Source organism: Hyaena hyaena, unplaced genomic scaffold (genome assembly GCF_003009895.1).
Source record: "Hyaena hyaena isolate Hyena2069 unplaced genomic scaffold, ASM300989v1 scaffold_88, whole genome shotgun sequence".
Taxonomy (NCBI): domain Eukaryota; kingdom Metazoa; phylum Chordata; class Mammalia; order Carnivora; family Hyaenidae; genus Hyaena; species Hyaena hyaena.
This window is the reverse complement of record NW_024080720.1, coordinates 2,004,903-2,032,653: the sequence shown is the minus strand read 5'-3', so window position 1 is coordinate 2,032,653 and position 27,751 is coordinate 2,004,903. Positions and strand designations below refer to the sequence as shown.

At 51.8% G+C, this 27,751-nt stretch overlaps 2 protein-coding genes across 3 annotated transcripts; one reads left to right on the top strand and one right to left on the bottom strand.

Moving 5' to 3' along the window:
* The first annotated feature begins 483 nt into the window (after positions 1-483).
* On the top strand, positions 484-16,417 carry ERN2 (endoplasmic reticulum to nucleus signaling 2). Of its 2 annotated transcripts, XM_039234439.1 has the most exons (22): positions 484-579; positions 2,275-2,380; positions 2,749-2,782; positions 3,023-3,095; positions 4,464-4,536; positions 4,676-4,783; positions 5,080-5,181; positions 6,127-6,391; positions 8,225-8,303; positions 8,391-8,538; positions 8,650-8,771; positions 9,495-9,650; positions 9,919-10,096; positions 12,698-12,782; positions 12,931-13,120; positions 13,202-13,301; positions 13,410-13,612; positions 14,825-14,972; positions 15,062-15,189; positions 15,746-15,869; positions 15,956-16,023; positions 16,110-16,417. In XM_039234439.1, the coding sequence occupies exons 1-22, from the start codon at positions 484-486 to the stop codon at positions 16,320-16,322; spliced, it is 2,799 nt and encodes a 932-aa protein (XP_039090370.1). In that variant the 3' UTR covers positions 16,323-16,417. The 2 variants fall into 2 exon arrangements, with proteins under 2 accessions (XP_039090370.1, XP_039090371.1); XM_039234440.1 differs by lacking the exon at positions 9,495-9,650.
* Positions 16,418-16,463: 46 nt separating this feature from the next.
* Positions 16,464-27,539, bottom strand: PLK1 (polo like kinase 1). Its single transcript, XM_039234441.1, has 10 exons — positions 27,017-27,539; positions 26,184-26,352; positions 25,281-25,425; positions 24,202-24,295; positions 22,640-22,859; positions 18,936-19,091; positions 17,838-17,915; positions 17,517-17,671; positions 17,233-17,415; positions 16,464-16,984 (listed from the first exon to the last, which is right to left on the bottom strand). Exons 1-10 carry the CDS (start codon positions 27,422-27,424, stop codon positions 16,778-16,780), a joined length of 1,815 nt encoding a protein of 604 aa, XP_039090372.1. The 5' UTR covers positions 27,425-27,539; the 3' UTR covers positions 16,464-16,777.
* Between the last annotated feature and the right edge of the window lie 212 nt (positions 27,540-27,751).

The following is a 27,751-nucleotide window of genomic DNA, read 5'->3' as shown; positions in this document are numbered from 1 at the left end:
CTACAAAGACAGGTACCTTATCTGTCCTGCTCACCAGGCTGCATAATAGGTAAATATTTACTGAATGAATGAGTCCATCAGCTCACCTATATTTCATCACCTCTCAGTGGAGGCCCTTAGCATAGTAACAGTGAGCACAAGCTTGGAGGTCAGACGCCTGAGTTTGAATTCCGTCGCTGAGCCTCAGCTTTTCATTAGCGCGTGAAGATTGAATCAACTAATAATGAAGGGTGTAGAGCGCTTGGTACAGCGCTTGGCACGTGAGAAAGTCTCCACGAATGGCCTCCGATGGTGACCTCCCCGAACCATCTCCAGCAGGGTGACTGGGGAAGTGAGTGTGATCCAAAGGGCGGGGGAAAGAGCAGGACGCAGGCTGAGGTTGCGCCCCAGCCTCTGCGTACCCAAGTGGCCCAGCCCGGGGCGGAGTCTCCTCCCGGCCAGGCGGGGGCCCTGCTGTCCCCTGGAGGCACTGAGGGACCGGCTATGGCGAGTGGGGCCCAGGGGTGCGGTCCTTGGCCCCCGCTCCGCCTCGGGCTCCTGCTCCAGCTCGCGGCGCTGCTCCGGACGCCGGGGCCGCAGGTGAGAAGTGGGGCGGCTGCGGAGCCTCCCAGGTCAGGTCCGGGGGCAGGGCGGGTGGGGGAGCGGGTAAGGGGAGCGGCACAGCGGAGCAACCGGTGATGCCTTGCCCTCCTCCGGGTCCAGGTGGCCCCAAGTCGGTCCCTGGCTCTGGGGGGTTGCCATTGCCCCCACGAACACCTGGTTGGAGAGATGTGCCAGCGTGGAAAGGCGCTGGTCGATGGAACAGCCGTCCCTCCTGTAGCTTGGGGGTGCAAGTGGAGGGGCGGGACAGGGTGGGGGGTGCGGGTGTGTGTTGGGGGGGGTGTTGCTTGGCCTCCTAAAAGTCCTGGGATGCGGCTTGGACACGTGGGATCAGCTGAAGGGTCCTCTGTCTAGAAATGTGACCATACACCCAGTTTTACAAACTCAGGCGATTCACAGCCTTTCTCCCTAACCCACCACTGGACCCTCTGGGTCAGAACCTCTGGGATAAATAAGTAGGAGGTGTGGGGATCGGGTCCAGCCCTGCCAGGAGGTAAGAAGTCTAATTTTACAGAAATGCAGGGAGCAGGCAAAGGTGCCCAGACTAGAATCCACTGGTCCTGCCTAAAACCCCCAGAACTGCTAACTGGATCATGGAGTTGGCTGTTCACACCATTCCCCTGCCCTGCTTGCAGCTCTGGGTCCACCCTCGGTTGCCAAGTAGGAATGTGAGCCAGGTGTGGCCACTGCAGATGTCTCCAGAAAAATTAGAAAGGCTGGAAATGAAAAAAAAATAGAAATCCGGGTTTTTAAAAGTGAAATCGCTCCAATTTTAGAAATGGTAGCTAATTAAAAACACATTTGTAAACACGATGATGGTCGAGCCACTCAGCTGTGGACAACTAGTCTGCAGTTTCTTCTCGGATCACAAAACAGGCTGGGGAAAGAGAGGGGCCAGGAGGCAGTTTGCTGCCTCTCCACCAAGACCGTTGGCTCAGCTCCACACCTGAGGGTCCTGGAGCAGGATGTGGCCTTTGCAGGGGTGCGGCGGGGCCACCCGGATGTTAGGGTTCCTGCTAGGCGCTCAGCCTCACCTGTTTGCTCAAGGAGGGGCTAGAACAGGTGAGTTAGCCCAGCAGAAACCAGATGCGAGGGCAGCTCCAGCCCTCCCCCCACTTGGCCACCCTGAGCCTTGGGCCAGGGGACCCCTGGAGCCTGGCACCAGAAGTAGCTGGGCCGGTTTGGGGGTGGCAGAGGGGGTCATCCCAAGGAAAGCCAGTCAGTGTGACAAAGGAAAAAAGTTCCAGGCACTGGAATCAGAGAGATGCCAATACCCTTTCTGCGTGCTTTTAGGCTAATTACCCAACCCGTGTGAGCCTCAGTCTCTCTCCCTGGCGCTGGAGACAGTAGCACCGATCTCACAGGGAGACTGTGAAGGCCTTCCACAAAGGCCTTCTGTCTTCTTTGGAAAACCAGAAATAATTGAGGGGTGGGAAAGAGGACAGACTTTAGACACCATGGGAGCCGCCCCCCCCCGCCCCCCGCCAGCTCCCACTGTAACCCCTCTCTAGGGTCCAGGAGATCAACGGCGGGGAGCCAGTAGCTTCTCCAGTCTTGCTTCCTTCTTTGTCTGCCCCCCTCTGCGAGAAGAAGAGTCACAGCCAGGCTTGCATCAGTGAGGACAAGGGGTGCCCCTGGGGTCCTCAGAGGAGGTGACTTTGTTTCCCACTTCAGGTCCAGAGCCTCAGGCCAGAGAGCCTACTGCTAGTGTCCACCCTGGACGGAAGTCTCCACGCACTGAACAAGGAGACAGGGGACTTGAAGTGGACCCTGAAGGATGGTGAGCAAGGGGCAGTCATTCTTCCTTCCTTGGACCCTGAGTTGGGGGGTGGGGAGGTCACCGTGGCATGGAAGATAAGAGCCTGGGGTCTGGAATCCAACAAGTCAGTATCTTCAGGCAGCTGCCCCACTTTCCAGCTGTGTGCCTTTGAGAAAGTCACTTCACCCCTCTGGGCCTCAATGTCCTCACCTGTAAAATGGGGCCAAGGGTAATGACCTTTCTTCACAGAGTTCTTGGGAGGATTAAATTCCATGAATGTCACGTGAGTGGCTCAGTGGCTGGCCCACAGGAAGCACCCCATGAATTTGAGCTTTGTCAGTGGGCAGTGTGGAGGGGGTTACTCATGCTTCATGTCCCTGTGCCCGCAGATCCCATCATCCAAGGGCCCATGTATGTCACGGAGTAAGTGAACCTGCGGTCTTTGAAGGAGGGGGCATCTGGGAGATGGGGAAGCCACTCCTCCAGTTGTCTGGAGGGAGTTCGGTGGGCTGGGGGTAGGGGCATGTTGGAAGGAAGGGAAGGGGTTTGGATCTGGAGCTGTGTGGTGCCTCCTACCAGCCGGAGAAGACGGAGGGAAACGGGGCCTTCAGGAAACCAGGGGGCATGAGCTTAACCCTTCCCCTGTTCCTCTGTGCCCCACAGGACAGCCTTTCTGTCGGACCCAGCTGATGGCAGCCTGTACATCTTGGGCACCCAGAAACAGCAGGGGTTAATGGTGTGTCTCCTAAAGTGCTTGGGACGGGAGAGGGCCTGGGCTTCTGTTAGCCAGAGCATGAGGAGCCGCATGGTTGGCATCTGCGTGTCCTGTAGAGAAGCTCTGAGTGCGTTCTGGGAAGACTGTACAGAGGGGCCTGTTGAAAGGGAGTGGTGTGGTGGTTTGAACTGTCTGCAGAGCAGGCTGTCAGGCCTGTTGCCCTCAGTACTAGAGTGTGGTTCAAGTGGAGTTTGGAGATGTTTAAAATTTTGATATAATTCCCAAAAAAAGAAAGAAAAATGCAGGGCATCTGCGTGGCTCGGTTGGTTAAGCGTCTGACTTAGGCTCAGGTCATGATCTTGCAGTTTATGGGTTTGAGTCCCTGGAGCCTGCTTTGGATTCTGTGTCTCCCTCTCTCTCACTGCCCCTGCCCCACTTGTGCTCTGTCTCTCTCAAAAATAAATAAACAAAAGAAAGAAAGAGAGAAAGAAAGAAAGATGTAAGAATGGTAAAAAGAAATTCTTTATTCCCTTTACCCAGATTCATCAGTTTTTAACATCTTATTACATTTGCTTTATCATTCTCTCTTAATGGATAGGTGATAGATAGATAGATAGATAGATAGATAGATAGATAACGTATATACACCATTTAATTTTCTTTCTTTAGATTAAAAAAAATTTTTTTAAATATTCCCTATACCCAAGGTGGGGCTCGAACTTACAACCCTGAGATCAAGAGTCACATGCTCCACCAACTGAGCTAGCCAGGCGCCCCTATACAATTTTTTTTTCTGAACTGTTTGTGAATGAGTTGCAGACCTACCTCTTTACTCCTCAAGGAGCACTATGTATTCCTAAGAACTGAGTATAAATGATCAAAAGCAGGACATTTAACATGGATGGGATAGTATTATCCAATCCACAGTCCATAGTAATTTTTCAAGTGTGGCATGGGTGTCCTTTATTGTCTTCCTCATCTGGTATCTGACCCAGAATCACCTGTTGTGTTTGGTCATCATGTCTCTTGGGTGTCCTTTAGTCTGGAACTGATCCTCAGCTTCTCTGAGGCTGTCATGGTCCTTGAAGCACTGAGGTCTCTGCAACTGTTTAGAGGAGGATGTCAGGCTAGATCCATCAGGTGGCATCTTGGAGTGGAGCATGGGATTTTCCACAGTTCGTTAAGAGGCTGTGTAGCAAAGTGGTTAAGTGTGCTGGCTCCAGAAACTGGCCACTTGGGTCCAAGGCCTGGCTCTGCCATTTACCAGCTGTGTGACAGTAGCTGAATTACTTACCATCTCTGGAAATGAAAATTATAATAATTGTACCTAGTGAGTAGGTTGTATGTGTTTTTCTGCTCTTACTCCTTCCTGAAAATTCTTCCTCTCAGAGGCTACCGTTTACCATCCCCGAGCTGGTTCATGCCTCCCCATGTCGAAGCTCTGATGGCGTCTTCTACACGGGTAAGTGTCTCTCCAGCCTGCGGGTCCAGATCAGGCAGGGATGGGGACTTTGTCACAGGGGGTCAGCTGGGCACAGGACAGCAGGCTGCACACCCTGTCCAAGGCCATCGTGAGGGCTGGCAACTTTCTACCTCCACAGGCCGGAAGCAGGATGCCTGGTTTGTCGTGGACCCTGAGTCAGGAGAGACACAGATGACACTGACCACAGAGGGTCCCTCCACCCCCCGCCTCTACATCGGCCGGACACGTGAGTCAGGCCCCGCCTGCTCCCCAAGCTGTGGGCATCCAGCCCCCTCTTTTGTGCTGCCCAGGCCTGGCAATTGGCTATCCAAGTTGAATCCAGGCCAGTCAGTCAACCTGTCAGTCAACAACCATTTCACTGAGTGCTAAACAAGGAGCTGAGGACACAGCAGTAGCCCAGACAGGCTGTGATGCTCACAGACTCTGGCCTCCAGGACGGGTGCCAGATGGTACTCCCTGGGGTTGGTGGGGGAGGACTATCACATGGGTATTCCTGGTAACCCTGCTTCTGGGCACTTGCAGAGTACACGGTCACCATGCATGACCCCAAGTCCCCGGCTCTGCGCTGGAACACCACCTACCGCCGCTACTCAGCACCCCCCATGGATAGCTTGCCTGGGAAATGTGAGTGCCGCCTTTCTCTGGCTCACCTTGGAGCAAGGTCCCCAACTCAGGGAACCCTGAGTGGCATCTACGACCAGGCCCCACCACATTCTGAATGACATACCCTTGATGGATGACCCTAAGTGAACCCCTTAACATCCAGCCTGACCCCCCTGTACCCTGAGCAGTCCTTAACATTCTAACTCCTCCATATTCCCAATGAGCTGAGCCAGGTAACTCTGGATGACTACCCATGTCCTGAGTGACCCTAAGCAACTCTCAAACACTCTGAGGAGTTCCCACAAGTCCTAACTGACCCTCAATGCTGAACGACCCCTGAGAGATGACTCTAAGTGACTTCCTCAAGATTAACCTCTCCATTGATATTATGACTGTCCCACCCAGTTGCCTGAGTGAGCTTACAGGTGTTCCTAAGTGACCCCTCATACTCTGACGTCATCATTTTGCATGAGAACGCAGGCAAGTAACACTGAAACATCACAACTGACACCCCCAGGGCCCCTGACTAATCCCTTCACACTCTAAATGATTCCCAAGTGACCTATATACCTCCAGGCCACCCTGATTGACCTCTCCTGGGTGACATGACATAAATAAGACCATGAATGACTACCCCACATCCTAGTGACCTCTCTAAAGTGACCTGGACTGATTCACACACCTGAGCCACCATTGGATGACCCTGATGGACCCCTCCATTCTACATAGCTCTCTAGTTGACCCTGACTGGTCCCCTGACTGATCAAAGTGACCCAGTGAACCGTGACTGACCTTCCCACATCTTCATAAGTCTCCAGGTGATCTCACCTGACCCCACACACCTGAGTGGCCCTCCTGATGACCTACCTCGGGGCAGCTTCTCCCCCACCCCCCGCCCCAAGATGCTCTGAGATGCCTCACATCTGAACTCCCTGGCCACATCTCCCCACCTGTCTTTCTTGGCAGACATGAGCTACCTGGCATCCTGTGGGATGGGCCTGCTGCTAACTGTGGACCCAGGAAGTGGGACGGTGCTGTGGACACAGGACTTGGGCATGCCTGTGGTGGGAATCTACACCTGGCACCAGGACAGCCTGCATCAGCTGCCCCATCTCACGCTGGCTCGGGACACCCTGCATTTCCTCGCTCTCCGCTGGGGCCACATCCGACTGCCTGCCTCAGGTGCCCAGGGCACGGCTACCTACTTCTCCGCCTTGGACACCCAGCTTCTGTAGGTGCCCATCCCCGGGGACTGGGGAGGGGCCCTCTGGGCAGGTGTGATGTCTAAGCATGATACACTTGTATAGCTGAACTAGGGGCCCAAATATTTCAAACTGGTTATTTACCAAACTGATTGGCAAATAACCAGTGCTTAGCACCAACCCCCACCCAAGTGCCCCCAGGACCTTCTGGATAGCCCTGCTACTCAGCAACTTCTAGGGTAAAATCTAGCCTAGAGGGGCCTTCAGGTCTCCACTGCAGTGTATGGATGGAGCCTATTCTGCTCGGTAGGTGCTCTGCCTGAATTGTTAAAGACTAACTACTATCCTTACTTACAGTACTGAATACCCTAGAATCTCCAACTTAGGAAAAAAAAAACTGGTAAAATCAGGGATTATCTATTCATTCAGTTCATTACCTATTCATTCAGTTCATTACACAAATACTAATTGGGCACTTACTGTGTACCTATCACTGGTTAGACTCTGGAACAATAATACAGCCAGTGTTCCCACCTACAGAAATCTGAGTCTAGTGGGGGAGACAAGTGTGTAAGTGGGCAGTTATAAAAGAGTATGATAGAGAATAATATAAGAGAAGTATAGATTTGCCATGGGAATATACAGGAAAGGTACCTAAATTGAGACCAGGGACAAGAGGCAGTCATGGAAAGCTTCCTGGAGGAAAAGACATCTAAATTGAAAACTGAAGGATGAATAGAAAAAAGAAAGAGAGAGAGAGAGAGAGAGAGAGAGAACATGGAGCCAGGGAACAGAGATTAAATAAACCTGGAGTATAGATCTGAGCAGTGAGTAAGGTCTGAGGGTGTTAAGCAGGGATCTGGTAGGATCATTTAAAAGGTGTGGACATTTTCCCCCAAGGCTAAGGAAAAAATCATTGGAGGGTTTTAAGCAAAGAAGTCATTTGATCATCTTTTCATTTTAGAAAGACAACTCTGGCTTCAGTGTGAAGAATATCTTAGAGACATATAGTGAGGAAGGGCACACGTATAGAATATTGTGTTAGTTCAGGCATGGACTAGGATGGCAACACTAGAGATGGAAATAAGTGAAAAGTAAGAGATATGAAGAGGGAAAAACAGTAAGAATTTGGTGATCAGGGAGTTTGGTGATTGTGAGCAAGGAGTCAAGGGTCATGGTCAGGTTTCTAGAAGCACATGGGTGCTGCTGTTTTCAGAGGTAGGGAGCTCTAGAGGAAGAAGGGGATGAGGAGGAGGAGGTATGGAACGAAGTGACAAGTTCAGATTTAGAGAACTGAGCTCTTGAAAGAGGTCTATGCTAGATACAGATTTAGAAACCATGACTATAGAGCTTGTATCAGTTAGCTTTTGCTGCATAACAAAGCACTCCCAAAGCTTAGAGCTTAAAAACAATGAACATTTATTATTTTTCAAGATTCTGTGGGTCAACTGAGTGGTTTTCTGATCTGGGCTATCCTAGTTAATATCTGCAGTCAGCAGGTGGTTTGGCTGAGTCTGGATAGTTTTGGTTGGCCTCTCTCACCTGTATCATAGTTAGTGGGTTGTTTGGCCTAGGTGGTGTCAAAGGAGGTCTCTCATGCCCCAGATGGCTAGCCTGGGTTTCCTCACATGGCGGTCTCAGGGTTCCAGAGAACAACATGGGAAGACAAGCCCCAAAGCACAAACACTTCTCAAGCCTCTGCTTGTGTTACATTTGTTCTTGTCTCCTTGTCCAAAGCAAGTCACATAGCTAAGCCCATAGTCTATGTGGGAGAGGACAGTACCAAGACACCAGTTCAGTGGTAACTGAAATGACTTATCATCAACACTCATGCTTCTCCTCTTTTTCTTGTCCCTCATTAGGATGACACTGTATGTGGGGAAAGACGAAGCTGGCTTCTATGTTTCTAAAGCGCTGGTTCACACAGGGGTGGCCCTAGTGGTGAGAAGGGGTCTCTGATGGGCTGGAAGGAGAGGATGCAGCAGGAGAGGAGTGCCCCCACTCATGACTCTCTATCTTCTGCCATAGCCTCGTGGACTGACCCTGGCCCCTATGGATGGCCCAACCACAGATGAAGTGACACTCCAAGTCTCAGGGGAGCGAGAGGGCTCACCTAGCACCGCTGTCAGATACCCCTCAGGCAGCGTGGCCCTCCCTAGCCAGTGGCTGCTCATTGGTGAGATTCTCCTGGCTCAGGTTTGGAGTAGATGAAGGATCTATGAACCCAGCTCCTGAGCTGGAAGGCTGAGGTCACCTTCAGCAAGCTGACTTTTGCTCTGCCTCTTAGGACACCATGAGCTACCCCCAGTTCTACATACAACAATGCTGAGGGTACATCCTACCGCAAGGAGTGGCACTGTTGAGAACAGACTCTCAGAGAGCATGCAGACCCCAGCCCTCTTCCCGGAGGTCAGTGCTAGCAGGGCAGAGGGCATGAGAGGGGGGACTTGGCAGGTTGGGAGGGCAGCTGTTGGACCTTTTCCTCAGGCTTCTAGGAATAGCATTCGGGGGGGGGGGGCGGTCAATTGATCCCACGCAATTTCCTGGAAGAAAAACATACACATATGGTGTTATTGCCAGAAATGTATAAGAAGTTTCAAAGGATATTGGTTATCTAAATTGTAAAATATGGATCACAGTTTTAATTATTCCTCAGTGTAAAAATTACAAAATATTTATCAAGTGAGAAAATGTAAACAGAAAAACTATAAAAGCATGTTCCCTTGGAAGAGGGTTGGGCAAGAATCACTAGTACTTCAAGGTTAGAACAGTCATGACCTGGAGCAGTAATTTTCAAGTTCTGGTTGCTAATCAGAATCACATGGGAGCTTGCTCAAACCCCACTGAATTAGAATCTTTGGATATGGATATCTGAATTTTTGGTGATTCCCCAAGACTATCTGTATTTTTTAGTGATGTCCCAGGAGACGGTGGTATTCAGCTGGGTTCTGAAGACCACACTCCTGGGACACAATGATGTTTCAGCACCACGGAGAGCACCATGTTTCCCACCATGTAGACTAATCACTCACTGCCCCTTCAGCTAAGCCCAGCAGCCCTGTCCTGGGTGATGGAGAAGGGCTGGGGGTTCCACAGTGGATGAGTGTGCTAAGAGTGTTCCTTTGTCCTCAGCTCCTGAGCCTGAGCCATGAGAAACCTTGGAACCTGGAGCTGCATCCTGAAGAGAAAACCCCAGACTTGTGTCTAGGGCTGGGACCCCAAGACCTGTTGACAGCTAGCCTCACTGCTGTCCTCCTGGGAGGGTGGATTATCTTCCTAATGAGGCAGGTAAGCCCATTGCTCATGACCTGAGGTACGTCTTAGAGTCTTCCTAGAGGGAATTCTTCCCCTTTTCTCCAAGACTACTCAGCAGCTGTCTTCCTCACCCAACTCTGATTCTGCCCCCTGCCTTCCTCCCAGCAGCTCCCCAAGCCCTTGCTACTGTGTTTTATATGTTCATGGTCCCATGCCAGGCTGTCTCAGGCACTGCCGCTGGGCTCCTCCAGGGGCAGGGCCTGGCCAAGGCTGATCCCTCTTCGGCCCCGTATGTCAGCAGCAACAGCTGGTGAAGAAGCAGCAGCTGATGGAGAAACAGCAGGAGGCCCTCCTGGCACCGACAGATCCTCCTCACATCACAAAGAGTGCTCAGTCCCAGCCATCAGGGGCCACCCCACAGGGCCAGAAGAGCCTTCAGAGCCCCTCAGAGCAAGCCCAGGCAGTCGAAGACCCAGAAGGTGAGCTTAAGTGAACAATAAAGGGCAGAGTCAGGGACAGAGAAAAGAGGGTGCAGATTTAGTTGGTTTATTAGAAGTCATTATAGTATGGTGGTTAAGCCCAAGTGAGTTAATGAGAGAATATTTCCAAGCCAGCCTTCTATGTAGTTAAGCACTGTAGAAATACCTGTCATGATTTTTTATCATTATTTTCAAGGACGCTGGGTGCACGTAAAACTGGGTATAGACCTAACTCCACTATTTGTTACCTTTGACAGGTTGCTTTCTTTCCTCCTCTGAGTTTTGATTTTCTCATCTGTCGAATGGAAAAAAATAACACCCAAATCATTGCGAGAGGCTACCAGCATCATTATGATTGAATCATTCCTAGGTGATATTAACAACGTTTGGGTTAGTCTGACATCATATTTTGTAACAGTAATAGTCAATTACCTAGGTTTCATTTTGTTCTTTTTTCTTTCTTTAGGATTTTTAATTTTTAAGTATTTTTTAAAGGTGTGAACCAGTATTTTTATTTTTATATATATATATTTTTTTAAATGTTTTATTTATTTCTAGGAGAGAGAGAGACAGCGTGAGCAGGGGAGGGTCAGAGAGAGAGGGAGTCACAGACTGAAACAGGCTCCAGGCTCCGAGCTGGCAGTCAGCACAGAGCCCGACGCGGGGCTTGAACCCACGAACCGCGAGATCATGACCCAAGCGAAAGTCGGACGCTTAACCGACTAAGCCACCCAGGCGCCCCTATTTTTATATTTTTTAATGTTTATTATTTCTGTGCTTGAAAGAGCACAAGCAGGAGATGGGCAGAGAGAGGGAGACAGAGGATCCAACGGCAGAGAGCCTGATGCCGTGCTTGAACTCACAAACCATGAGATCATGACTTGAGCTGAAGTATGACACTTAACTAAGTGACTGAGCCACCCAGGCGCCCCCTAGGACTTTTTATTTTTAAACACTTCTCTTCTCTTTTGTCTATTTAATTTCAAACTGGTATCTGTGCGATGTCCCAAGGGGGACTCCACGTGCTTTTGTTGGGCAATCTGGGCTATTTCTCCTGCTTCTTTGGGTCTGGGCTGGACTGGCCTTCGGTGCCTAGCATGAGCTGCTGCCAGCACCTCCTGATCACAGCCCAAACCCCCATCTCACTCCATGGAGCCACACTGCTGGCCCCTTAACTCCAGATGAAGCCCACCCCACACTTGGCCTGATGCTTCGGTGCTGCTCCCAGCACCCACCCCTGTGTTCACCCTGCCTCTGCTGAGACAGAACCGCGCCCCTTCCTGAGGGTCTATTCTGTCAGAAGGTGCTCACGGCAAAGTTGCCTGAGCCTTGAGGGGTTACTGTTCTTGTCACTTCACTGGCTCTGGAGGGTCCACATAATACTCACCCACTGCCCCCAGAATCACTCATCTCCTCGGGTCTTCGGACTCAAGCTGAGTCTTTCCCCAGACAGACCAGACTCCATCTTTTCCCAGAATGGTTCTCACCAAAGGGCCCTGTGGTTCTTCCCATTGTCCTTCATTAGCCCCTCATAACCACAGTCTGTCAGACCCCAGCAACCCTGTCCCTGCCTTCTGAGCTGCCAGAAATGGGCCTGCCCTTACCTGTGCTTCTAGGCCCTGAGACCATCACTCTCGAGAGTCCAGGGTCTTCAAATTTAGGTTACTGCCCGCATTTTGCCAAGAGAGGAGAGTGAATTTTTACCAAAATAATCCAGAGCAATACTGAGGGACAGCTTGGTACCCTTCTCACTGATCCTTATGCTAATTTTCATTTGCTTTTCTTGGAGCTAATTGCAGAGGCTAGAGCGGGCAGCTCTGAGTAGAGTGTTCTCAGGGCTCTTGGGGAGCCATATACATTGAAATGTATGAATGGTGTCTCTTGGAGCTGAGCAGGGCATAGCCATGCCTGGGTCACTAACTTTTGCAAGCTACCCAAAGGATAGAGTGTAACTGTCCAAGTCTACCCTTGGAGTGTAGACTAAGTTACACTTAGAGTGTAACTGTCCAAGTCAGCCCTCTGCTTGCCTGAGCCGACTTCATCCTTCTTAACAGGAAACCAAGGCATTCCAGGGGCTCCCTGCCACTCTAGAACTAACTCTGGGATGGCTTAGCATGGGAATGCTCACTGCTGCCCCCTCCCGTGGGGGGTATCTCTCCTGGAACTGCACTCAGCCTCACCATTCTGCCAGCTGTTTGAAGCCAATTCCTCAGTGAAAAGGGTTTATTATAACTGGCAAAGGGAGGAGTGGGGGCGGGGGGGGGGATTTCTAGCAGAGGAAGTAAAGAAATTAATCTGGGCAGCAACCCCTGGAAGGGAGAATGATAAAGAGGATAATCTAGCAGCCCATACCCCCGCCCTTCTCCCACACCTTCATTTAATCCACAGTAATGTTGGGTGCGATCATCAACAGGAGTCCCACTTTACACATGAGAAAACCAAGGGCATAGGGGTTGAGTAACTTGCCAAGGACCACAAAGAGGAAGTGGCAGTCCCAGGCTGAGCCTGGAGGGTGGGATTCCAGAGGAGTGGGAGGGATGAGCAGAGGGGAGGCTGTGGGCAGCTAGCAGAGACTCCCTGAGACTCTGTCATCTTCCCTAGCCGAGCAGCTCACGGTGGTGGGCAAGATTTCCTTCAACCCCAAGGACGTGCTGGGCCGCGGGGCAGGCGGGACATTCGTTTTCCGGTGAGTGGCAGCCAGGAGCCGGGCTGGAGGCGTGGCTCTTGCCACACTTTTGGCCACTGTCCCTCCGGGAGCCATTCTTTCCCAAGGCTCCCCGAGGTGGGTGCAGGTGGGAGCCTTTTCCTTCGTCTTCCCTCTCCGAATCTCCCAGAGGCCACTTGGAGGGGCGGGCCGTGGCTGTCAAGCGGCTGCTCCGTGAGTGCTTCGGCCTGGTCCGGAGGGAGGTCCAGCTGCTGCAGGAGTCAGACAGGCACCCCAATGTGCTCCGCTACTTTTGTACGGAGCGGGGACCTCAGTTCCACTACATCGCCCTGGAGCTCTGCCAGGCCTCCTTGCAGGAGGTGAGCCAGAGCTCGGAGGGGACGTGGGGTGTTGGTGGGGTCCCGGGTTGCAGAGTGACGCTCTGTCCCTCACCTCCTCAGTACGTGGAAAACCCTGAGCTGGAGCGCTGGGGCCTGGAGCCCCAGGAGGCGCTGCAGCAGCTGACGTCAGGCCTGGCCCACCTGCATTCCCTGCACATCGGTACGCCCCGCCCCCACCTTCCGTCCCTGGCCTGGGCCCCGCCCCCACCCTTGGCTCCGCCTTCCCCACCGCCTCTCTCAGCTCTGCCCACCTCTGCTCTGTGCTCAGTGCACCGGGACCTGAAGCCCTCCAACGTCCTCATCGCCGGGCCTGACAGCCCTGAGGGCAGAGGCCGGGTGGTGCTCTCAGACTTTGGCCTCTGCAAAAAGCTGCCTGCCGGCCGCTGCAGCTTCAGCCTCCGCTCGGGCATCCCTGGCACGGAAGGCTGGATGGCACCGGAGCTCCTACAGCTTCTACCCCAAGACAGCCCTGTGAGTGAGTCCTCCTGCCGCACCCCAGGGCGCGGGGCTCCCTGCCGGCCGCATGCCTCTTCGGATGGGATGTGGCCAAGCCTTTATCAACCTCTGTAAAGTGGGTACAGTTCCATCCCTAGAGGAACTGTTCTCAACCAGGGACTATTTCACTGCCCAGGGAACATTGGGCACTGTTTGGAGACCTTCTTGGTCGTCACACCTGGCAATGGAATCAGAACTTGCTACTGGATTGGGTGGGTTAGAGGCCTAAACACCCTACAATGCACAGAACAGCTCCCCACAACAATTATCCGCCCGCAGGTGTCAGTAGTACTAGTGTTGAGAAATCCTGAGCTGGAAAAAGGTTTTCAGTCCACACTGTGCTGCATAATCGCTGGGGGACTCTAAAAAGCCAGATGCCCAGGCCCCACACACTGTGATTCTGACCTGATTAGCCTAGAGTAGGGCCCAACTGGTTCCAACGCATAGCCGGGGAGGGCCACTGGTGCCAAGGGCTTGGGGAGCACCGAAGGAGCAAATAGAGTTGAAGCCCAGAGCAGTGTCTGACCCCCAGAGACGCTTGAGTCTGAGACCCCAGGATTTTTGGATTTTTGAGCTGTCAGGGTGCAAATGGAAGATGAAGTCATGCACACAGGCGGGAGTTAACAGGAACGGTCAGGCACTAGGCAAAGCCACACCTGAGTTGAGAGAAAGCAGGTGGGCACCTGGCCACCAAAGGAACTGATGTTACGAGCCTGTACAGATTTATTTTATTAGTGGCCAGTATTTTAACTTTTGGGAAATTCCACATTATAATCTGGATTTTGGAATCCTCTTGGAAATCAAAACTCAGTCTCCAGGGAGAGTCCCCTGGAGGCAAGCAGCTGGAGCTAAGTCCAGCTGTCACCTCTGGGAGGGCCGGTGCCACTTCGTTGCCTCGTGCCTGGCCAGCTTCGCTCACTGCTGTTACCTGCCAGACCTGGAGGAACACAGCTTGGTCACCTGCGCTAGTGGCTCAGTGGCACAAAGATTTTGGATGCAGACCATGGGCCCCTTCCAAGGGTGCAGAGGGGAGGAGATCCCGGGCCAAGGAAATGGCACCCAGGAAGCACCCTGGAATTCTAGTCTGAACCAAAGCCCTGGCTACTGTGTCAACCCATGGGAGAATCGAACCAGGCAGGCTTCCTGGAAGCAGCGACTGCTTCCTGAGGTCTGTCTCTCTGCCCCCAGACAAGCGCAGTAGACATCTTCTCTGCAGGCTGCGTGTTCTACTACGTGCTTTCTGGCGGCAGCCACCCTTTCGGAGAGAGTCTTTACCGCCAGGCAAACATCCTTGCAGCGGCTCCCAGTCTGGCTCACCTGGAGGAAGAGACCCACGGTGAGGGGTCTAGACCTGGCAGAGAAGGGAGGAAGCAGAGCATGGGGCTGGCCAGGACTGAAGCCATCCCTCGTTTGTCCCTGTTACAGACAAGGTGGTTGCCCGGAACCTGGTTGAGGCCATGCTGAGCCCCCTGCCGCAGGCCCGCCCCTCTGCTCACCAAGTGCTCACCCACCCCTTCTTTTGGAGCAGAGCCAAGCAGCTCCAGTTCTTCCAGGTCAGAGGGAAAGCTTGGGAACGGTCCCAGAAAGTCCCAAGTCTGGGTCTTGAGTGATAAGGGGAGGGGCAGAGTGGCTGGGGAAAGAGTGGCCTGTTCCGGGCACCCCAGCTCCTCCTCTAAACCAAGCTCGGAGCTAGAAGCTGCCGTGCTGACACCCCAGTCTGCCCCCTACCAGACTCCCCAGCCCCAGCTACTACTACTACGAGCCTCAGCTCGTACTGTGTACGAGACACGCCCCATGCCTAGTTGTCACTCGTGCTACACTGGTGCCCAGATAGCCCACCCCATTTGTGGGACCTTGAGCAAGGGACTTTGTGCCTTGGAGCCTGTTTGCTCATCTGTAAAATGGGGACAACAGTACCTACCTCAAAGGCTGGTGAAGCCCTGGCAGGTAACACGGAGACATGGCACAGAGAAGCTCTACTCAAGGGGCTTCAATCCTTACCCTAAACCAAGAAGTGTTTGCTGACTTGCTCCCCCAAGCCATAGGGCACTGCTGGCTTTGTGGCCTCTGAAACTGGTCACAAGGCTCAGGAGCTCTATGGGGTCCTAGGATGTCAGTGACTGGCTGGAGAAGGAGCCTGAGCAGGGGCCCCTGGTGATGGCGCTGGAGGCAGGGGGCCTCGCGGTGGTCCGGTGCAACTGGCACACGCACATCTCCGTGCCGCTGCAGACAGGTAGAGGCCGGGCTCGGCCCAGGGTGGGTCCGGGTGGCGGAGGGGTCTGCTGGGGGCAGCTTTGCCAAGGAGTTTCCTGCCCACAGATCTGAGAAGGTTCCGGACGTACAAGGGGACATCAGTGCGAGACCTGCTCCGTGCGATGAGGAACAAGGTGTGCTCTAGGGTTTGAGGGGGGCCTGGGTGGCGGGGCAGTCTGGTCACGGCTGAGCAGCGGCTCTCTGCTCTAACTCCCTCCAGAAGCACCACTACAGGGAGCTCCCGGCTGAGGTACGGCAGGCGCTAGGCTGCGTCCCGGACAGTTTTGTCCAGTACTTCACAACCCGCTTCCCGCAGCTGCTGCTCCACACGTATGGGGCCATGAGGAGCTGTGCCTCCGAAAGCCTCTTCCTGCCCTACTACCCGCCCGCCTCGAGGCCCAGGGAGCCGTGCCCAGGGGCTGCCGCGAGCTGAGGTCACTGACAAGGAGTTGAGCCTGTGGCTGAGGCTGGCCTCAGCAGCGAAAGAGACAGACAGAGACTTGGCAGCCTGGGGCTTCTGGAGCAAAGATGTGCCCAGAGCCCAGGCACCCCTCAGGGACTACAAGAAGAAAAAGAAGATTCACGTGTTTAATGTATATAAAGGCAAGGAAAGGACAGTCCCGGATTCTAGAGCGATATTCTGTACAATTCACATGGCGGGGTTGAGAGGGAAGGGGAAGAGGTCACAGAACCCACACCCGAACATGTACAAAAATAATTTACATGGCAACACCCGCCAGCAAGGATGATGTAGCTCTCCCCAGCCCCCAGGGCCGGGGGGCACATTCTAGAAAACAGCACCATGGGAGCTAACCAGTACGGGCCGAGGTGCTGTTGGGGGTGGGGAAGGGCACCAGTCCGGAGGGGAGGAAGGCCTGGGAGGAAGGCCTAGGAGGAGGCCTTGAGACGGTTGGTGGCTGAGCGGGAGCTTAGGAGCTTGTCCACCATGGTGCGGGCGTAGCGCAGCCGGCTGGCCAGCTCCTTGGAGCAGCCATACTCCTCCAGCAGGCTCAGGCGGTATGTGCGGAAGTCCCGCTTCTCGTCGATGTAGGTCACAGCTGCCATCAGCGGGCACAGGATGAGTTTGGTGTGGTCCTAGGAGGCAAAGGAGGGCAGAGAGACGGAAGGGGAGTTATGGGCAGACTGAAGACCCCAGCTGCTAGTGTGTGTTGGGGAGTGGAGGGGAGACATTTCGGCTGATGAGGGGTTCCCATTCCCCCACCCCCTCTCTTCCTACTGCCTGATGCCAAGGACGGGTCCCACACCGGCCCCTCCCCACCCAACCCCGGGGGCCTGCTGCCAGGCAAAGGCAGCCTGCCCAACTCTTCCCCACGCCGGTTCACCTGGAAGAAGTTGATCTGCACAGAGCCGTTGCTGAGGTGCAGGATGATGGCGCTGCGGGTGCGAAACCAGGTGCGCAGGTAGGGTAACCGGGCGAGCTCATCGCCTTCCCGGGGCGTGATATTGGCGCCTGCCTTCAGCAAGTGTTCGCTCATGTAGTTCCGGAAGTACTTCAGGAGGGTGATCTGGTTGGAAGAGGAGGGAGGGAGGCCAGAGTTGGAGCCTGATCCCTGGCAAGTGCCTGCCTCCCGACGACCCAAGGCCACAGGGACCAGCCAGCTCTTACCTTCTTCATCAAGGAGTTGGGGTGGGAGCTCACGGTGAGGTAGGACTCTGTGCCATCACGCTCTATGTACTGCAGGCTGTCGCCGTCATTGTAGAGGATCAGGCGTGTTGAGTCGTTGAAGAGTACCCCCACACTGTTGTCACACAGCTGGTACCCTGGTAGGTGGAGAGGGGCTTCAGGATGGGGCAGTAGGGGGCGGGGGGCACTGGAGGTGGAAATGGGACAAGAAGACCTGGGAGCTACACAAGGCAAGAGCCTGGAACAGCTCAAAGAGTCACTTGGCCGTATCTGAGCCACCCACCCATTCTGGAAGCAACCTACCAAGGCCGTACTTGTCTGAATAGTCCACCCATTTGCTGACCCAGAAGATGGGGATGCAGGCAGGATCCTCAGCCTCCTCTGTGACAGAAGCAGACAGATGGTTGGTCAGGACCAGCCTCTTCCCCTCCAGTCCACTCAGGTGGCCCACACCAGGGAGGGCTGCTGGGCACCCTGCCCCGGCTCCGTCAAGAGGCCTGGGACCCAGAGAAGAGCCAAGCAGGGCTGTGTCACCACCAAGCCCTGGCAAGAAGCAGGACAGACAAGTCCCAGTGCAGAGCACCCTGTCCCATTCATTCGGTCAGTCAGTCCATCCACTGATCAAAGGCCTACCGTGTGCCAGGCACTGTTGCAGGTACAGTGAGCAATGGCCTAAAACCCAGGCTTCACGGAGCTTGTGTTCTTGTTATAAGGACAGAGGCTGAGCAGCGTAAATATGGACAAGATCTCTAAGTTACTTCTATCATGGTGAGAGTCAGTGGCCGATGGATTAGTGAATTTTCTGGTCTGAATGATTAAAAAATTGTGAGACAATACACAATTCCAAATATGTCAAAATGTTATGTTCGGTGCATGCAATAATCCCCTATTTAAACGCAAGAAACAAATACAGAAATGAAGAATTATGGAGAAATCCACAGCAGCTGAGGGGAAAGACAAGTGCTAGGAGTGGGGGCTGGAAATGCTCATGGAGGGGACACACTGGGGCAGCCATTGGGAGGAGGGGAGTGTTAGCCATGCACAGATGTGGAGGAAGTACATTACAGAAGGGAGCAGTATGAGCAAGAGCCCCGAGGCTCCTGAAGATGAGGCAGGAGTCCACTGAACAGCAGAAGCAGCATGTGCAGATGTATAAAGGCAGCACGCTGGGGTGCCGGAAGATGGGGCACTTGTGGAGACAGAACAAATGAATCAGGAAAAGAAAGGAGGGGACTTGAATGCCAGGCTAACCCATTTGGATTTTAATCTACAGAAAATGAGGGAACTAAAGGTATTATGGTGACCGGGGCCTGGATAAGCCACTGACCCTCTGCAGCTGAGACTTCCCTGGCCTCTCCAGATGCCTAGGCACCCGCAACCCCAGGTTCCAGCAGTGCCCACCTTGCCTCACCAGGCCCCGCTCTGAGGGCTTGGAGGCATTGACGCTGTGTAGCTGTTGCAGCATGTCGCCCAGGTGGCAGTCAACCGCCTCGTTGGTCTCCCGGACCACTGGTTCCTCTTTCTCCCGGGGCCGCTCGGGCATGGGGTTCTCCATGCCTGGGAAGAAGATGACACACAGTGATTAGCTGGGTGCAAAGGCAGCGGAGTGGGAGGGGCATGGGACCGTCTGCCAGAGCTGGTATCCTCCCCAGAGAAAATCATTTTAGCTGCCATTGCTTTGGGTAAACTGAGTCAGTGTGGGATTAGAGAGCAGCAGCTGCCATGCTCATGTGACAGAAACATGGTGCTCACACCTTCAGGTCAAGGTAAGCCCTTGAGGAAGGTTTCACGGCCACACACAGCCACTGAGCTTCAGATGCTCAAGCCTCTGCCCCAAAGCTGGGCATTTGATAGAAACGAGATTTTTTTCTACCCCTAAATTTTATATAGATGTCAAAAGAGTCTGAAAAGATACACTTGCGGAGATTTTTCTCAGAGGTTCTATTTGAGTGGTAGAAACCTGGATGATTTTTATTGTCTTTATGCTCAAGTGTTTCTTTCCCCACCAACACATGGTAGTTCTTGTAGAATATGGCATTTATCTTATAATATTTTTAAGATCAGAGTTTTCAATTAAAAAAAACTATGCTATACTAAGAACTTAAATGTGAAAATAATATACTTGGGGTGTGCTTTAAAAACCCTAGCAAAAAAGGGGGAGAAGGTGGAAACAGATCAAAATAAGTATAGGCAAATGTTGCTAACGACTCAAAATGGATGATGCATACATGGGGATTCTAATAATTAATTAGATTAGTTAATTCTCTCTACTTTTGAGGAAGTTTGAAAATTTCCAGGAAAATATGTTAAAAAAAAAAACCTTTAATGTTCAAACTCAAAAAGAAAAAAAAAGAAAAAAGAGCAATCTTTAAAATAGCAATATTACAGGGTACCTGGGTGGCTCAGTTGGTTAAGCATCTGACTTCAGCGCAGGTCATGATCTCATAGTTTGTGAGTTCAAGCCCTGCATCAGGCTCTGTGCTGACAGCTCGAAGCCTAGAGCCTGCTTCAGATTCTGTCTCTCTCTCTCTCAAAAATAAATAAACATGGGGCGCCTGGGTGGCTTAGTCGGTTAAGCATCCGACTTTCGCTTAGGTCATGATCTCGCGGTTCGTGGGTTTGAGCCCCGCATTGGGCTCTGTGCTGACAGCCAGCTCAGAGCCTGGAGCCTATTTCAGAGTCTGTGTCTCCCTCTCTCTCCGACCCTCCCCTGGTCACGCTGTCTCTCTCTCTCCTAGAAATAAATAAAAATATTTAAAATAAATAAATAAATAAACAAAAAAATAAAAAATAAAATAGCAATATTACATTATAGCCCAAAAGAATAAATCCATGGGTGTACACTGGTATAAATGACCAAATACATAAATGAGAGAGAAGCGACAGCTCTTCCTTATAGAAGAATTCCCATGAATTAATTTAGAAGGAGTAGGGAAGAGAATTTGCATTAGAATACCTCCGTAGCAACTGCTCCAGGCCAGATGCATAGATTTACCTAGGATGCTAACATCATTGGGCAAAAGTTTCAGGAGAAATAGGGTCTTCTCAAAGTAGCTCGGCAAGTTATTTATTCATTACAAAGGGAAAACCTGTAGCTCTGCAGTGGAAAAATCCATCAGGCACTACCCTAACCAAGTGACCAAGATTAACATCACCAACAAAAAGAAATGGCAAAAACAAAAAAAGAAATCCTTAACAGTATTAGATTATGACAGAAACAAATTAATTTATGTTAAATTGGTGCAATATTAAATTGGTGCTATATCCACACAGAGGGAAAAAAAAAAACATTTCAAATGACCTTTTTAAAAACATTATATAGGGGCGCCTGAGTGGCTCAGTCGGTTTGGCTCAGGACATAATCTTGTGGTTCGTGGGCTCGAGCCCCACGTCGGGCTCTGTGCTGACAACTAGCTCAGAGCCTGGAGCCTGCTTCTGATTCCGTGTCTCCCTCTCTCCCTCTCAAAAAAAATAACATTAAAAAAAAAACCCATTATATATCCTTAGTGAAATATTCTAAGGACGAATGGAGGTTCAAGAAATCATTTAATAAGAGGAACTTGTGTATAGATGCTGAAAAAGCTATGTTTATTAGTGTGAGGAAACCAGAGGGTCAGTTGAAAAGAAATACAAGAATAAAATAAAATCATGGGGCACCTGGGTGGCTCAGTTTGTTAAGCATCCGACTTCAGCTCATGATCTTGTGGTTCATGAGTTGGAGGGAGCCCTGCTTCGGGCTCTGTGCTGATGGCTCAGAGCCTGAAGCCTGATATGGATTCTGGGTCTCCCTCTCTCTCTCTGCCCCTCCCCCATTTATGCTCTGTCTCTCTCTCTCTCAAAAATAAACATTAAAATTTTTTCAAAAAAAAAAAAATAAAAATAAAATCAAAGAAGTAAAAGTCATATAATATTGTATTTGAATTGGACACTTCTAAATTATAAAAAGAAAAAAAAAGTAGTAACTCCACAGCTGACAAGATTTTATCAATGTTAAATTTCTTGAACTTGCTAATGGTGTCATATGCTGTGGTTATGTGAATGAATCTTTGTTTTTAGGAAATACAGAAGTATTAAGTGGTAAAGGACAGGACATATACAACTTACTCTCAAGTGGTTGGGAGAAAAAAGTGGATACACACACTCATACAAAAGCATATGTAACTTTACGTATATTAAAAAAAAGAGGTAAAGTAAATGTAGAAAAATGTTAATTGGTAGAGAAAAGGAATTATAAGATACAGGAGCTTCTGTCTATTTGTCTGCCTTTTCATAAGTTCGAAATAATACCAAAATAATGTGGTGAAAAAAATGTGACTCAGAAATAGCAGTACAAACTCCAGATTTCCCCCCAAAAGTATGCACTTCCTCATTTTGTCCTTTGAAGAGAAATAGACATGATGACAACACAAGCAAGGCATGTGGTTTTATAAAAAAAAAAAAAAAAAAAAGTGGCTGTCCTTTAAGAAAAAATTTCTTAACATTTATTTTTTTGAGAGACAGAGTGAGTGGGGGAGGGGCAGAGAGGAAGGGAGACACAGAATCCAAAGCAGGCTCCAGGCTCTGAGCTGTCAGCACAGAGCCTGACATGGGGCATGAACTCACAAACTCAGATCATGACCTGAGCCAAAGGCGGAGGCTTAACCGACTGAGCCACCTAGGTGCCCCTAAAAAGTGGCTATCCTTTTAAAGAGAGGCCTACTGAACTTATGGGAGTAAAATGGCAAGACATCTGGGATTCACTTCAAAAATATTTCAAAGAAACAAAAATGGAACAGTTAAGCAAATGTGACAAAAATTTTGCTAACTGTTGAATGTGGGCCAGGTGGGGTGGGGGAGGAAGGGTGGGGGTCCACTGCATTATGCCCTACATGTATATTTGGAATTTTTCATATTTTTTCGATGAACCATGAAAGAGAGATGTTAGGAATTTTTAAAAGAAGTTTTTTGGGCATGGCATTCAGTCCACTCTCCTCTTTTTGGGCACAACAGGTCTGGTCCAGGCATGGTAAGGTCTGTCTTTCTTGCTAGGGCCCGACCAGGGGAACACACATCTGAAGCCTAGGCTCTCTCTGGGGGTCTGCTGTCTACACAGACCCTTCTTTTACCTTTATTGAGGACTGTGAGAGGCTTCCGGTTGCTGGGGTCCAGACTACTGGGAGCGATTGAAAACCGCGGTGCAATGGTGAGGCAGGTGATGGGGAGCCGGGCGGGGATATAGCCGGAAGTAAAAAACTCATCATTGAGCAGCTCGTGAATGGTTGGGCGGGCAGTAGGATCTGTCTGAAGCATCTTCTGGATGAGGGAGGCGGCCACGGGGTTGATGTGCTGGAGCAGAGATGGAGAGCTGTAAGCAGGAGGTGATGGGGGACCCAAGGGCAGCACTGCCACAAAGGAACCATGGCCCCTGGCCCACATAAGCATGTTCGGTGGTCATAAATCTTCCAGGTGCTCCACTATTGGCTTTGCTGAGTTGACAACTGTCCAGAATGATCACTTTTCCTTCCTTTTGAGACTCAATATTAATCTGATTTCCTCTGAATTTTTTTCTCGCATAATTTAAATTGCTCACCAGTAGAGTAGTGCTTGAGAATGTAGGCTGTGAGGTCATAAAGACCCGATTTAAGTCCCTGTTCTGTCCCTAATGCCAGCTGGGACAAGTAACCTGACTTTCTAGGGCCTTTGATTCTTCATCTGGAAAATGAGAGGACATGGTACCGAGCCTGGAGCCCTGCAGCGTTCAATGGGAGATAACCCAGCACAGGTCAAATGCATAGTGACAGTCTAGCACTAGCTGTGCACTTACTATGTGCCAGGACAGTGTTCCAAGCACATCGTGTATATTAGCTTGTTACCCTTCACAAAAACAAGGGGTGGCAGTCTCTATTACCATCTCTCTTTTGCAGATGAGGAAAGAATACATACCTACTGAGTGGGAAGCCAGCACTAAGGTAGTCTCACTCACCCATTCTGAACCCTCTGAACCCTCCAGGATCTGCCCATCTGACAGTTAATGATCCTTTGTGACAGATTTCCCGTCTGTCCTTATGGAGACGGGGCTCTTGATTTCACATGAGTCAGGGATCTCAAACTGGAAAGCAGCCACAAGTCAGGCTTCTGCAGAAACAGGCTATTCCTTTCAACGCGCTGACGGCAGTGGTTGTGAAAACGCACACCACTCTGAACCACAGTGGTTCAGGGTTCTGTGAGCACTTACTGTCTACAAGGTGCTCTGCGAGCGACTCCAGAGGTAGTGACTCCACTTCATAAATGGGAAACTGGAGGTCAACAGATTCAGATTTGCCCACTGTGATCTGGCTGCTACGTGGCAGAGACCAGTCAAATCGAGAAAGTCCACTACCAAAGCTGAAGTGGCCTTTCTACATCTGCCTCCTGCTGTTCTCCAGGCCCCCTTTTCTTGCTCTTTACACATTTTGGGTTATATACCCAACCTTTGAGAATCTACAGATCCTTTCCCCTTACAATAAATGCTTTTGTGCCCATCTGTCAAGTTCCGTAATTTCTGTGTAAAAACACAAATCCACTAAAGCTCTGTGGCTCCCCTTGCAGTGGGGATATCTCTGTCCCCAGGATATGGCTGTGTTCAGTCAACAGCTTTTTGGGGGAAAACAAAACAAAATAAATTTAAACTTCAAGTGTTTTTAGTCACCTTGGGAATACTGTAGTCATTTTTCTTGATCCGGAGGTAGGTCTCTTTTAGGCAAGAGGTCTCAAAAGGTGGCTTGCCCACTAGCAAGGTATACCTGTAAAGCACAAGGTCGGTAGATTTGGCTCAAGACCCCCAGCCAAGACCCAGATGCCAGAGGAATCATCTCAGGGCCAGAAGGGAGGCCAGGCATCTGGAAACTCTGACTTTTGGGGTCCTGAGGACAATCCTCAGGTCCACAGGAGCCATGGGCTGGGATGAGCACTCAGGAGAACAGTCACAGCAGCAGTGACTTTTCTACTATAGCCTGTAGTAATCCAGGGCCCCAGATGCTGCTGGATAGTACAAATCAGGTCCAAGTGCATGGGGTACCTGCCCCTACAGAAGCAGCCTCATTTTGATAGTTCTATATTCAACGCCTGGAGTTTTCATTTTAAAAACTCCACTGCAAATAAGTATAAAAGCCATTGCTACAACTCATTTCTAGCTCTCTAGTACCCAGGTCAACAACAGTAAAAAAGATAACACCTGAAAAGGCCCAACCCTCTGCCCACTGCCCACCCACCTTGGAAGGCCTTGATCCAGACAGACCACAGGCGCCTCCTGCCAGCTCCAACTCCTGACCCAATTCCTCCCTCCCAGGACTGCTTTCTAGATCAGGGCTTCTCAACCTCTACTGTGCATGAGAACCACCCGGGGATCTTGTTAAAATCTGGATTCCGATCCAGTCAGTAGTCTGGGTCCTGAGATTCTGCATTTCTAACAAGTTCCTAGGTGATGCTGCTGCTCTGTGGACCACACTTTGAGTAGCAAGGACCTAGAGCAGATTTATGGAGACCCTCACCCCCACCCCTACCCCTCTCCCCTGCCTTCCCCAGGCACACAGCCCAGGCTGCAGGAATCCTACAGGATACACCAGAGACAAGGAGAGCTATGGAAACTGGGCTTTGTGTTTGGGCCATCTGTTCTCTGGAGCAGCCTCTCCATAGGCAGAAAGGTCCACAGGATCAAGTCAGCCAGGCGAGATGTCCAAAAGGGCCCCTGCTAAGGCCAGATGGGTCCTGAGACAACTCCCAACTTACATGATGCACCCAATGGACCACACGTCCACCTCGAAACTGTGCCCTTTCTTGCTCAGCACCTCAGGAGCTATGTAATTAGGAGTCCCGCACAGGGTCTTCTTGCGTTCCCCGTCATATTCGACTTTGGTTGCCAGTCCAAAATCCCCTGGGACAGAGGGAGGAAGAGGGGGTGCTCAGATGCTGGCCTCTGTCATCTGCCAATGCGGAAAGCTGGGACAGGTTTGAATGTCAAGAACCAGGGTCATTTCCCCTTTTGCCCCTGTATCTTGTAGGGGGCAGGGCTGCCCAGGCTTCTACCCACCCTGCTGGCCCAGGGGAGGGGCCTCCCAGGGAGCCTCCTTGCCCCTCCCCCTGCCCTGCCCCTTAGAAGGGCCCTTCTAGAAGGGAGTTGATGGAAACAGCACAACTCAAATGCCTTTAGGGATCAAGCCAGTAAAGGTCAGTACTGCTATTTGGCAAGTTTGTGAGGAAATGAGAGGGAATGGTGGACTATGGCAAATCCCAGGGGGCCTAGAGGAACAGCAGCTTTTAGCAGAGCAAAGTGCTGCTGGAAGGGATACTGTCTCAGAACTGCTAGAGCGTCCAATAATATATGTTTAATATGCATAAGAGGAGTCCCAAATCCAATGTTTTATGTCAAGCATCCCAATTTGAAAAATAGAAATTCAAATTCTTTTTAAAAAGTACTGTGTAGGAGCACTAAACAATGCATCACCAGGATACTGGCTTGTAGCTCTTTATATTTTAAAGTTCTGTACTAAAGACGACTCTAGAGGCAATCAACAGCCCAGACTTCTACCATTCTCTTCCTCCCTCCCTGTCTTCTTCCTATTTCCCCTCTTCCAGCTCCTCCTCATTCCCACTTCCGGTGGCGTCCAGCACCCCTGCGGGTCCAGCACTCACCTATTTTCACCTCCAGATCCTCGTTCAGGAAAAGGTTGCCCAGCTTGAGGTCCCGGTGAATGACGCGGTTTCGGTGCAGGTACTGGCAACCAAGGACGATCTGCCGCAGATAGTAGCGGGCTTCGGGCTCGGTCAGTGCTTTCCTCCGCTTATGCAGCTCCAGGAGAGACTGAGTAGGGGGAAGGAGAGGAGGAATGCGGAGCCCGTACCGATGCACTAGATAAAGGTAGCCCTGAACGGCCCACCCTCACCCCTATTCCTTCCCCAGGACAGCTACGATCTGTTCTCTCGCCTAAGCCTGGCCACAACCATTCACAGCACCCCTTCTCCCACGAGCTCCCTCTCAAGCCCGCTACCTAGGATACCTCTTCTAGCCCCACTCCCGGAAACTCGGAGTCCCCAGGATCCCTCCCCAGGCCTTTTCGCAGCAGCAGATCCCGGTCCAGCCGCCTCCCTTCCCGGAAGCTCCTTGGTCTGGCTCCAACCACCCGCTCCTGACACAGCCCTACTCCGGAAGCTCCGGGTCTGCAGCACCCCTTACCCGGGACTCCTCCCTTAGCAACTCCGGAAGCCCTTGCGTCCATTACCAGGGTTCTGGTCCTATCCTCGCCTCCCCGGCTCCGCTCAACACCTAGCGCCCAGGAGCTGCCTTCCTTAGCAGCAACAGGACTCCAGCGCCACTTAATCGCAACCCCTTCCCCTGGCAGCTCCAAGTGCAAAGCACCCTCTCCTCGAGACCTTGACAATGCCTAGCCCAAGGTTCCCAGCACCTGTTCTTTAGCAGCTCCGAGCCCCGGAGCCCCCAACCACGGTCCCCAGGGAGCGACACTCACTCTCCGGCGGCAGAGCTCCAACACCACGAACACGAAATCGTTGTCCTCGAAAAAGCCGTGGAAGCCTACAATATGTTGGTGGGCGAGGCTGCGGTGAATGGATATCTCCATGGACATCTTCTCCTTCTGGTGCGGCTTGAGCAGCAGCGACTTAGGCACGATTTTGCCGGCAAACACCTCCTTAGTGTCGGCGTCTGAGATCTCGAAGCACTTAGCAAAGCCGCCCTTCCCCAGAAAGCGTCCCCGCAGGTAGCGCCGCCGGCTGCGCGGGTCCACTAGGACCTCCGGGATCTCTTTCGCCGGCGGAGCGGCCGCTGGAGCCCCGGGAGCTGCAACTCCGGGGCCCCCAGCTTTCCCTGGGTCGGCTGGTGCCCGCGCCAGCTTCCCTGCAGTTGCAGCCGCACTCATGTTCCCGGAGTTGCTCCGCAGACCTAGCAGAGTCTAGGCAGGCACTTGGCACAGCTTCGCTCCTCCTCGAATTCAAACGCGGCGCCGGGAACGTTACAAGAGCCTACGCGCCACTGATTGGCCGCGGGGATTTAAAATCCAAACCCGCCCGCCGCGCGGCACGATGGGAGCGCTCTGCACCGCTGCTGCCTTTAAACCCTACGCAGCCCGGGGTGGGGGGAGAAATTTGATTGACAGGGACTCGCGGACAGCAGACACGTGGGATGCCTGGGAAACCGTACACGGCGTGGGGATGCCGAGACCCAGCCCGAGGAGAGGGGGAGCTCA

Bases quoted from the DNA above. Each gene is read 5' to 3' on its own strand.
- ERN2 (XM_039234439.1), top strand. From the start codon at position 484: ATGGCGAGTGGGGCCCAGGGGTGCGGTCCTTGGCCCCCGCTCCGCCTC. The intron at 4,537-4,675 runs GTAAGTGTCTCT...CTACCTCCACAG, and splicing joins TGATGGCGTCTTCTACACGG to GCCGGAAGCAGGATGCCTGG. The intron at 8,304-8,390 runs GTGAGAAGGGGT...CTTCTGCCATAG, and splicing joins ACACAGGGGTGGCCCTAGTG to CCTCGTGGACTGACCCTGGC.
- PLK1 (XM_039234441.1), bottom strand. From the start codon at position 27,424: ATGAGTGCGGCTGCAACTGCAGGGAAGCTGGCGCGGGCACCAGCCGAC. The intron at 17,916-18,935 runs GTGGGCACTGCT...CTTCTGTCACAG, and splicing joins GCGGGGCCTGGTGAGGCAAG to AGGAGGCTGAGGATCCTGCC. The intron at 17,672-17,837 runs GTAGGTTGCTTC...TCCACCTACCAG, and splicing joins TTCAGACAAGTACGGCCTTG to GGTACCAGCTGTGTGACAAC.